The 11,197-nt window shown below is 35.5% G+C and overlaps 1 protein-coding gene across 1 annotated transcript; it reads left to right on the top strand.

Moving 5' to 3' along the window:
* Window positions 1–894: 894 nt before the first annotated feature.
* LOC110385248 (odorant receptor 94b) lies at window positions 895–10,138 on the top strand. The gene is made up of 8 exons (XM_038018980.2): window positions 895–1,028; window positions 1,955–2,084; window positions 3,809–4,013; window positions 4,747–4,986; window positions 6,455–6,554; window positions 7,875–7,979; window positions 8,540–8,695; window positions 9,912–10,138. Exons 1-8 carry the CDS (start codon window positions 1,008–1,010, stop codon window positions 9,987–9,989), a joined length of 1,035 nt encoding a protein of 344 aa, XP_037874908.1. The 5' UTR covers window positions 895–1,007; the 3' UTR covers window positions 9,990–10,138.
* The last annotated feature ends 1,059 nt before the right edge of the window (window positions 10,139–11,197 follow it).

The following is an 11,197-nucleotide window of genomic DNA, read 5'->3' as shown; positions in this document are numbered from 1 at the left end:
AAATATTTGCATCTTTTATTAGATCATTTCACCAGATATGCATATATTCTAACATCAAGTACTCAAAATGCTAATGATTTCATCAAACTAATAAGAAACTGTACAGAAAGTGATGACATTGAATTGTTACTGTCAGACCAATACCCAGGTATACATTCTAAGGAATTCAAGAGATTTTTGGATGAAAAAAATATTCCCATAATTTTTACAGCAGTGAACTCTCCTTTTTCGAATGGCCTAAACGAGAGATTGAATCAGACTTTGGTCAATAAAATCAGGTGCAAAATAAATGAACATGACACAAAAAGAGCATGGACAACTGTAGCCCACAACTGTGTACAAAAATACAATGAAACAGAGCACACTGTTACTGGATATGCTCCCAAGTATCTACTTTATGGCACAGATGTTAGGATTTTGCCAAATGACCTGAAACAAAAGAAGACTGACCATGATTTAATCCTGGCCAGGAAAAACGCTCTGGAAAATACAATCAGATCACACAATTATAACAAGACAATTTACGATAAAAATAGAAAACATATGGACTTCAAAGTTGGTGATACTGTTTTTGTAGAGAATGGACACAAGCTGAATCGGAAGAAACTTGATGAACTGAAACTTGGACCATACAGAATTATAGAAAAAATTTCAAACTCAATTTACAAGATAAACACTGACCATAAGAGATCAGAGTCGAACTTTTTCCACATTTCAAAGCTAACACCAGCTCCTGCCTACGATTGATGACCGTGCATGAGCTGACATCTGCATCCTATCTTCTTTACGGGGGGAGATGTAAAGAAAAAATATAATTTTCTTTAATTCAATTTCCCGCGCATCAATCATCATCGAATGAGTGACATGACAAATCAATGAATTTAATTAGCTATGGAAAAGATAACCTAAAACGCATGAGACTCGTGATTGTTAATAAATTAATATTTAAAGTTTAAAATACTACTTAATTGTGATTCAGGAACTGACATTGTTAATAATAACATTAAATGTCGTTTCTTTTATTACAGGTATGTAGGTTTTTGTAACGTAATGAGTAAATACACACTCTTATTTCATGTACCTAATATAATGAACAATAAAACTTTTATTACAGAGAAACTCAATTGTGTTTGACTGACTGTGTCGTTCTAATCACAAACATATTGGAAATTACCTTATATATATATATATATCTAATATATCGATAATATATATACCTATAAAATACACATAATATACATACACATAATATACCTATATACATATACTAGCAATCCGCCCTCGCTTCGCTTCGGGAACTGTAATTTGTTATTGAACTTATTGAATTTTCTATCTTCATCTTTCATAATATCGCGCACTTGGTTGTTTATCGTCATAACTATTCAAGCATTTGTCCAAATGATGTAGTTTAAAGGACAAAGTTTATTTACTTAAAATACCGGAAACGACAAAATAATTTATTTGGATCTAAGGCTCAATTTGTTACTACCAATGTGCGTAAGAAATAAATTATCAATTTTTATTGTATTTATGGTTCACTATTTTGGTGATAATGGCTTACGCATAAAAGATAGATATGTTTATGCTGTCTTGGACTTTTTTATAGGATTATTTAAGATAAACATTTCCATATTACATTATATACTTGTTGCTCTAACGGTTTTTGCGGCGCACTCCAGAATATCTCGCAGATGGCTGATTTTTATCCTACTTACTAGACACTCATCACTACATTTTGTGTAATTCACGCTATATCTTTATAAATTATAGACTATGTGTATTATTCTGATTAGTAAGCTATATTATTATAAAGTTTCATCAAAATCCATTCAGTAGTTTTTGCGTGAGAGAGTAACAAACATGCATCTTAAAAACTTTCGCGTTTATAATATTAGCAGGATAGGATTATAGGATAATTATTTTGTGATTTAATTAGTCGTAATACTATTTCCAGTTTGATCAGGACAGCCGCAAGCGGTTAGAAGGCATGATGACGGAGATTCCTCAATTAAATTTATTTTTGAAATGTATTAATTTGAATCTTCGGAGTTCCAGAGTTGACCATCTTCATGAATTGTTAAATGGTAATTGTCGCATTGATAGTTTCTTATTGTATTTTGTTAGACATGGGGATGAGGGGGAAATACTATTTGGCTTAAGCGACATTTATATTTGTAATTAAGTAAGTTCGTTTTATTTGGTATTAGCATCAACAATTCGATGTTTTTAATTGAACTTCAATTATGTTTATCCCATTCAAACAAACAGCTGAAGAATTTTTTTTCATGATATTTTTTCCAAATTTAAAACTTTTTTTTTTATTAGATGGGCGGACGAGCTCACGGCCCACCTGGTGATAAGTGGTTACTGGAGCCCATAGACATCTACGACGTAAATGCGCAACCCACCTTGAAATGTAAGTTCAAAGATCTCAGTATAGTTACAACGGCTGCCCCACCCTTCGAACCGAAACGTATTACTACTTCACGGCAGAACTAGGCAGGGTGGTGGTGTCTATCAGTGCGGACTCACAAGAGGTCTTACCAGCAGTAAAATGTTATTTTTGTTTCTGAATTATAATACATATCGAGAGAAGAAAGGCTATTTGGTTTAATCGAAATTTTGCAACTCTACAGGAAAGCCATTTAATGTTTTAAAAAGTCGTCGTGGCCTAAATAATAAGGCGCCTGGTGCATTTGTATGATGTGATTCAACGGTGTTCGAACCTCGCAGGCGGGTACCAATTTTTCTAATGAAATACGTACTTAACAAATGTTCACGCCTGACTTCCACAGTGAAGGAATAACATCTATATATGAGAGAATGGCTGAACCGATTTGGCTGTGAGCTCGTCCACCCATCTATGCAATAAAACAAAAAAAAGTATACCTTTTAGGACTTTTTGGCCGGAACGCGAGGAGTGAAGTTGTGTAATTTGTTTTATTTTGTCTATTTAGTGTTTCTTCAGGTTTAAATGTGTAGTAACGGTGGTTTAGTAATTATTTAGAACTAATAGAAAGTGCACAAATGTGGGAAAATAAAAAGTCGCTGGACGCAACTTCTCGGGAACCTACAAAAAGTTCACTGAAAAAGTCCCAGTAAATGACCAACATTTTAATGAGATTATATTTCATCCCGTATCATCTCATCTCATTTCATTTAATTTCACTCCATAATATCATTTTTCATAAAAATAACAATATAAAATAAAAAAATAAGACTGACCTAAAGGTCTTAGTTACCAGGTCATAAAATCCCATAAGAAAAAGTATACCTTATATTTCAATGGATCCAGAATTTTAAATTATGTTTAATAATAGTAGGTGTGACGATATCTAGGGGATCCGGTAACCACCAGTGCACTTAGCTAGCTGCATTTGTAATTTGGTTACCAAATACTAAACAATACCAAAATAATTTCGACGCTTGAAAGGCAAACGTGAATAAGCGACAATAACTGATTTGTACATAAATGATAGGCAATAACCATATTCGATGCGCAAGAAAAAAATATTTCTAGGTCTATTAAAATAATTTCAATCCTACAGCTAGATTCATTAAAATAGATATTTTTTCAGGTATTTCTCGTGTATATTTTAAATTAATTTCAACTTTAAATTAGTCTACTGTAAAGCTCACGCATTGTCGCTTAGTCACTTTTGCCTTTCAAGCGTCGATTTATTTAACAATAAAACTTAAAATAACTTAAAACACTCCATTGACTATTATTACAATAAGTTTATGTATATTCGTAGGCATTATATTTATATATGTACATATGTAAGATAATTTATTATTTGATTCTCAGATCCGATATTCGCTGCAAAAACTTTGAAGGACAAACAACATCTGATACAGAATAAGAAGGAAGTCACACGATTCGCGAGACTCTTACTAACCTATGTCACAGTTGGTGGTTTCATTTGGCCAATGTCCTTTTGTTTTCGGCGAATTAAAGATCCCAATACAGTTGTACCTTTTTACGTCCCGTTCACGCCAGATAACTGGACGAAGTAAATACGTTTATGTTAATTTTAGATTGTATTCAAAGTCGCTGCCTATATAGCTGAGGACACATTTCAGATTTAGATTTGCAGAAAGACCTGTTATCGCGCTCGGAGAACACTGTGGAGGGTAGTTCATTCCTCAGCCAGATAAACCGATAACTACCAAAAATAATGGCTAGTGGTGTGTCGGTAAACCTGACTGGAGTATATCAAAGAATTCAGCAGAACGCTTCCGAAGTTTCCAGGTCTGCAGGGGGCGGAAGCGGATTAAATAAATACTTCTAGAGTAAGATCCCAGGGCCCCCAGACGTCACGTATTTTCTGACGAACGAAATGTGGCCGATTACCAAGGTAGCAGGTAGGCATGCGTTCTTAGTACATACTAACACTACGCAATCGGCCAAATTTGGTCGTCAGAAAATACGTGACGTCTGGGGGCCCTGGGATCTCGGACTATTCGCCCATTGCTATTAAAATTTCTCATACGGCATGTCCAATCCAGAATTGTCCGGTTGTAGTTCAGCTAATGATCTCACTGTCTATCTGCTGTCCAGTGATTTTGGAAGCTCACGGACAATACCAAATGAATTATCCGCTGGGATCGAAGTTTTATTACTATTGTATAACAGCTATCTGTCTCAAGTCGATAGAAATAGGCAGAGTGGTTATGGCTATGCATGTGGGCTCAACAATAAATCACCAGTAGTTATTGTAAGTAAGCTACACGATTTTTTTTTAGATTTATTCTGCAACTCTTTATGCTCTGCTTTCCGATATTCTGGGTCGGCTATGGACATGTCACATTGGATTGCCTTATTGTGACATACTACGCACAAGCACAGGTTCAGCTGAAAATAATTAAGTATAATTTAGAGAATTTGTTCGAATCGACAAAAAGCGATATACGAATTTCAAATTCTGATGTTGATGTTAAGAATCGCTTTTTGCATTACGTGAAACGTTTCGATAAAGTAAATTGGTAAGTAGAATTAAATACAATGAACGCTACATTTTAATGTCAAATTTAATTGTATACGAGTATTACACACCTTAGAAAGGAAAACAAGAAAAGCCTCAGATCACATGTAATTGTTGGCCGAAGCGAAGCCGAGGTCGACAAACATGTGATCTGCGGTTTATTTTTGACGTGACAACGTCTTATAATTCAATGGAGCCAGCTGCACGCACGAAAAAATATGATTCATTGAGGCGTTCCATTTAAGGCTTGAAGTGCAAGCGAGAGCGCGCAACGAGCGACAAAGAGGCACAATCGGCCTCCGCGTTCGGCAGCGTTCGACATCTGTCTCTCCCCTACTTGAGTGAGCGATGCATCCGCGTGGACAGCTGCTATACAATAATACATTTACATGTTTTCGTCAAGTATGAAGTTCAGTGAAAAGTGAATGTGGTGTCAATTGTCCATACAAAATATCTATCAAACAAATAAAATTAAAATTTTCTTTTGAAAAATGAAACCATTCCATCAGTATTTTTTATGACGTTGTCACGTTCAACTATCGTCAGTCAGTAAACCGACTTTACAGAAACCGATTTTTCTTACTTTCCAAGGGCTGTATACTATTTTTTTGTCCGACAAAGGCGGAAAGCGGCAACTTTGTTTAGCGCAGCGGGACGAAAGTTGCCACTTTCCGCCCGGAGGAAAAAAAAAAATTATGTTAATTTAAGATTGACTTAAATCAATCTCTTCTGGACAGTAGTGTTGAAAATTAATTAAGTTCGTAGACTTCGGTTTTTATAAGCACTTATATTATATAGCTATAGATATACCGTTCTTTGTACATTTTTGGAGCGTTATGGCGATGTCTGTGTTAAATTCCTGCAGGCACCGAACACAGTTTTGCGATCAATTTTACAATGAAAGAATCTTATTCTAAAAATCAAACCGGATAAATTAATAATTCCATGATTACTCGAGGTACGGTGTAATGAGGGCTAGTAGTACGGGTAAGTATCACACCATTCTGCTATCATTCTGTCTATTTTCGCAGAGAGCCGTGCTTCGAGGTTTGAAAATTAGAAGATACTATCTGTACTCGTCCGCTTCGCTGGGCATTTAAAATTAACATTATTATTTCTCATCCCCACAAAGATTCTCATCATTAACGCCCCCGCAACTGGTGTAGGGAGTCCAACACTCATATAAATATTAGTCTATCCGTTAAGTACATATGTTTTCTACATGGATGCCAAGTTTCAAGTCAATCGGATGCATGGTTCAGTAGTTATAATGGAACATCCGTCAAAACCACTGTAGATTTATATATCAGTATAGATGATATGATGGCGTCCATTAGTCGGAAAAAGCTGCTGTTAATTTAATGATAAATCTGTTCTGTGCTATTGAAAACCGTCAGATAGTCGAGAAATAATTTTTATTTTTTAATTATTTTATTTTTGTATCCCAATTAAATAAAATTTTCTTTCAGGCTCATAAACGAGGTCACCGACATTTTCAATCCATGTCTGACATTTCAGTTTTTCACGTCATCTGTCGCGATATGTATGGTGATATACAAATTGAGCGATGTAAGAAAACATACCTTTCTAGCCATGCACAATTCACTTCATAGCACCGCATTATTTTTTTTAATCGACTTAAAAAAAAGGAGGAGGTTCTAAACTCGCTTGTTTTTTTTTATGCGTGTTGCCTCAGAACTTTTATATCTCACTTAAATTTTAGTCACCAGTACTTTTTGAATTATTACATAATAATGCATAAGAATTGTCTTCGGCTACATTGATGATTTTATTTCGTTGAAGTCGATTTCCTTTTTTTTTTCTTCAAATTTTGCTTTTTTGTGACATTATGAAAACCTCAATTGCGTTGTGGCCAGATTGGCAGTGTAATTAAACGCCATCTAGCGCCAGTGTGGTGTAACAGTTTTGAAACAATCAAGGCGTTAAAGTACAGTTTTTAAAATTAATTCTCATACAATCATATAAAGACTCCATGTTTGATTTGGCTGCATGCTTTGTGCGTGTCCTATTTTTTTTTATTGCCTTTGTAGGCAGACGAGCATACCTGACCACGGCCCACCTGATGGTGAGTGGTTACCGTCGCTCATGGACTTCAGTAATGCCAGGGGCAGAGCCAAACCGCTACCTATCGAAGGCCAAGCCGCTGCCTCCGGTCTCCGGTTTGAAGGGCGGGGCAGCCGCTGTAACTATACTTGAGACCGTAGAAGTTATATCTCAAGGTGGGTGGCGCATTTACGTTGTAGATGTCTATGGGCTCCAGTAACCACTTAACACCAAGTGAGCTGTGAGCTCGTCCACTCATCTAAGCAATAAAAAAAATCACTTAACTTCAGGACGGCCGTCTTCTTAAGATATGATGAGCATAATCACTGTCACCTCAAGACTTATATTTATTTTATTAATTTATTTTAATTTTTTAAATTCCTCGCGCTAAAACTAGTCAAAAGCTACATAAATATAACAAGAAAATTTATAATATAAATAAATATGTAATATAATAAATATAATATGACTAGCGACCCGCCCTCGCTTCGCTTCGGAAACATTAAAACACACATTAAACCAAAAAAATAAAATAAAAAATAAATAAAAAAAAGTAGCCTATGTTCATTAGGGACAATGTCGGCTTCTAATGGAAAAAGAATTTTTCAAATCGGTCCAGTAGTTTCGGAGCCTATTCGAAACAAACAAACAAAGAAATCTTTCCTCTTTATAATATTAGTATAGATATAAATAAATTTATAAACAAAAAAATAGAACAAGAAAATTTTGTATTTGTATTCATATTTAGACCGATATAATACACTTTTTTGTTCAATTTCTAGACTTTTCCATGTTAATGTTAGTGCATTATTTTTTCTGTTGCAGACCTACATTGTGTCCTTAGAATTTGTGTTTCTGTTGAATTTTATATTCGTGTTGTTGACTCAAATGTTTATATACTGCTATTACGGTAACGTTGTCAGCTACGAGGTGAGCATTTTTTTAATACGTTTTTGTTAACTTCGCCTTTATATTTGACACGAAAAACAATCAGATTACATTAAAATTTAGCAAACTTACTAAGAACCCGTGACAACACTATAATTTAATAAGTTTATTGTATTATGCCGACCATTTCAATTCTACTGGAAGCTAATACCTGTTATCAGTGTGAATTTCACGATAATTATAATAAATTTACGACAAATGTAATTAACTACAATTATTTTTGTGTTTGTTAGTTATTTTTTTATTGCTTAGATGGGTGGACGAGTTGACAGCCCACCTGGTGTTAAGTGGTTACTGAAGCCCATAGACATCTACAACGTAAATGCGCCACCCACCTTGAGATACAAGTTCTAAGGTCTCAGGTATAGTTACAACGGCTGCCCTACCCTTCAAACCGAAACGCATTACTGCTTCACGGCAGAAATAAGCAGGGTAGTGGTACCTACCCGCGCGGACTCTCAAGAGGTCCTACCACCAGTAATAAAATTGGTGTTTTTTGTTTGTCTTCAAATTTAGATATGCTTAATGTTCAATTTTTTCAGAGCAAATATATAAATACTTCGTTGTATTTGAGTGATTGGTCATCAGCATCGCCAGGTGTCCGCAAAATGTTTCTGATCGTGATGCCGCGGTGGACGAGGCCGCTGGTAGTGCGAATCGCTAGAGTCGTACCCCTATCTTTGGACAGTTTCGTTTCTGTACGTAAATATAAATGTAGTATTGAACATTTTATTTATTCGCACGTTAAACAGACCAGAGCTAGGGATATTTTTTCGGGAGCCAGCAACAAACCCTGATCTCAGATTGGAAATATCTTTCTTGAAGATTTTTTACGTATTTAAGTATATTTACTTGAACTGAAAATCGAGAACTGGTACAGCTCAAAATAAGTCCAATGTTCACGATTGACTTCCACGGTGAAAGAATAACATCGTGTAATAAAAATCAAACCCGCAAAATTATAATTTCCGTAATTACTGGTGGTAGGACCTTTGTGAGTCCGCGCGGGTAGGTACCACTGCCCTGCCTATTTCCGCCGTGAAGCCGTGCCGTTTCGGTCTGAAGGGTAGGGCAGCCGTTGTAATTATACCGAGATCTTAGAACTTATATCTTCTTATATCAAGTATATACTTCTTATATTAACTTATATCAAGGTGGGTGGCGCATTTACGTTGTAGATGTCTATGAGCTCCAGTAACCACTTAACACCAGGTGGGCTGTGGGCTCGTCCACCCATCTAAGCAATTAAAAAAAGTATCAGATTAGATTAATACGTTTGACGACTTAAAAAACCTTTTTTTTTAGTAGCAGAGTAGCGTTTTAATCTTTCAAATTTAAACTACATGCAACACCTAAACTACTATCTATTTTATAATCAGAGTATTATAACCGAGCTAGTGAATATATTTCGATAAAAAAATTTAACAATGTATATATATTTTTCGTTGTAATAGATTGGTAAATGAGTTCATCAGACTTTTGGTGTTAAGTGATCACGGAAGACCGCCGAAATCGTTTTGAAGAAACTTTAAAACCGCCACCCAGCTTGAGATAAACCTAAGCTGCTCAATATACTTGAACTTTAATTTGGGATAATTGGTTTAAGTGACGTTTTTGTAACTTAACAAGACAGCTATTTAAAGGTTAAAATTTGGAAAAAATATGATAACAAAAAACTTCTTCAGCTATTTGAACGCGGTAAATTTAATTGAAGTTCAATTAAAAACATCGAATTGTTGATTCTAATACCAAATAAAAGGCATCTTTAATTACAAAGAGAAATGTCGCGTATTAAGCGGAATGTCGCTTAATCTCTAAATAGCTTTTCACTCCTCGATTTATATAATTATTAATAAAGCAAATTTTTAAATTATATGATTTAAAGTTAATAAATGTTAATGTTTCTTTTTTCAGATAGTCAAATCGTCATATACTTTGTATACAATATTAGTAACAAAGAACAGCATCGCGTCAGAAGAGGCAATAATGTAAAAATGCAAAATTCACGTCATTCACGTCATATACTTAGACGATGTATGAAAAACAAACTAGCTGTTTTAATAATAGACTTAAAACATTCATTATGACTGTTGAGCAATTTTAAAGAAGATAATGCACAATAATAAATTATTCACGATCAAGTTTTGGTATATATTTTTTTGTAACATATACCTAGTCAGGTCATAAATTCTGTCACATGTTTAATGTAAAATAATTGAAACAAGTTTATTAATTATGTAACCATTCATATACCAAAATGAACTTAACAAAACATAGATTCTTATGACACTAAAGTTTATTCAAAATGACCTGAGTGATTTTGAATACAGGCCTTCAATCTGCGCGGCCAGTGGTCTATCGCAGCACGAACGAGGTCCATGTCAATATCGGCGGCTGCCTTAATCAAGGATGTCTTGAGTGACTCCAAATTGGGATGAGGCTTTGAGCACGCCTTTTCCTCCAAGTGTTGCCATATCTTGTAATCTAACAGATTTAAATCTGGACTGGAGGAGGGCCAGTCTTGTGTGCTCTTCGCTCTATGAGCTGGCGCCGAATCTTGTTGGAATACCCAGTGCCTGTTATTGAACATGGTATGAGAAACAGGTTCCACAAGGTTCGTCAGGACTGTATTTTGATACACAACTGCATTCGTTTTTACACCTTTCTCACAAAAATGTACCTCTGTTAAGCCCCAATAAGAAACTCCCAACCATACCATGAGCGAGGATGGAAAATGACCTCGTTGGACACGCGGAATACGGTTGCTCGCTTCTTCACTACTGTGTGCGTACACCTTATCATTTTGTTTGTTGTAGCTCTCTTCTACGGTAAAAAATTTTTCATCCGAAAAAATAATTTCCCGATATTTTTTTCCCGCGTACCGCTTCAACAAAGCGCGGCATCTCTTCAGTCTCAGGTCCATTAGACGAGCATTCAAACGATGTCCTGTTTTTCTTCGATGCCCGAAGCCCTAAGTCTTCATTTAACACCCTTTTCACCGTGGTTCTGCTTAACCCCATCTGAAGGGCCAACAGTTTCTGCTTACGTTTGGAATTTCTTTGAATTCGCGCCTTCACAGCTTTTATCACTGCTGGAGTCCTAACAGACCGAGGGCGACCACTTCTTGACCTGTCATCTACACTAGAGTCTTCATTGTATCGTTTGATGGTACGATAAACGAATCTTTTGGTTATATTCAA

The sequence above is a fragment of the Bombyx mori genome, chromosome 22, assembly GCF_030269925.1.
Source record: "Bombyx mori chromosome 22, ASM3026992v2".
In the NCBI taxonomy this organism is placed as follows: Eukaryota; Metazoa; Arthropoda; class Insecta; order Lepidoptera; family Bombycidae; genus Bombyx; species Bombyx mori.
The sequence above is the reverse complement of the archived record's forward strand: the minus strand, read 5'-3'. Positions and strand labels throughout refer to the sequence as shown.

What these genes read in the sequence shown, in the direction of transcription:
- LOC110385248 (XM_038018980.2), top strand. Translation starts at nt 1,008, where the DNA reads ATGTCGTTTCTTTTATTACAG. An exon ending in CGTTTCGATAAAGTAAATTG is followed by an intron (nt 4,987 to 6,454) that starts GTAAGTAGAATT and finishes ATTTTCTTTCAG; the next exon opens with GCTCATAAACGAGGTCACCG. An exon ending in CTTTGGACAGTTTCGTTTCT is followed by an intron (nt 8,696 to 9,911) that starts GTACGTAAATAT and finishes TTCTTTTTTCAG; the next exon opens with ATAGTCAAATCGTCATATAC.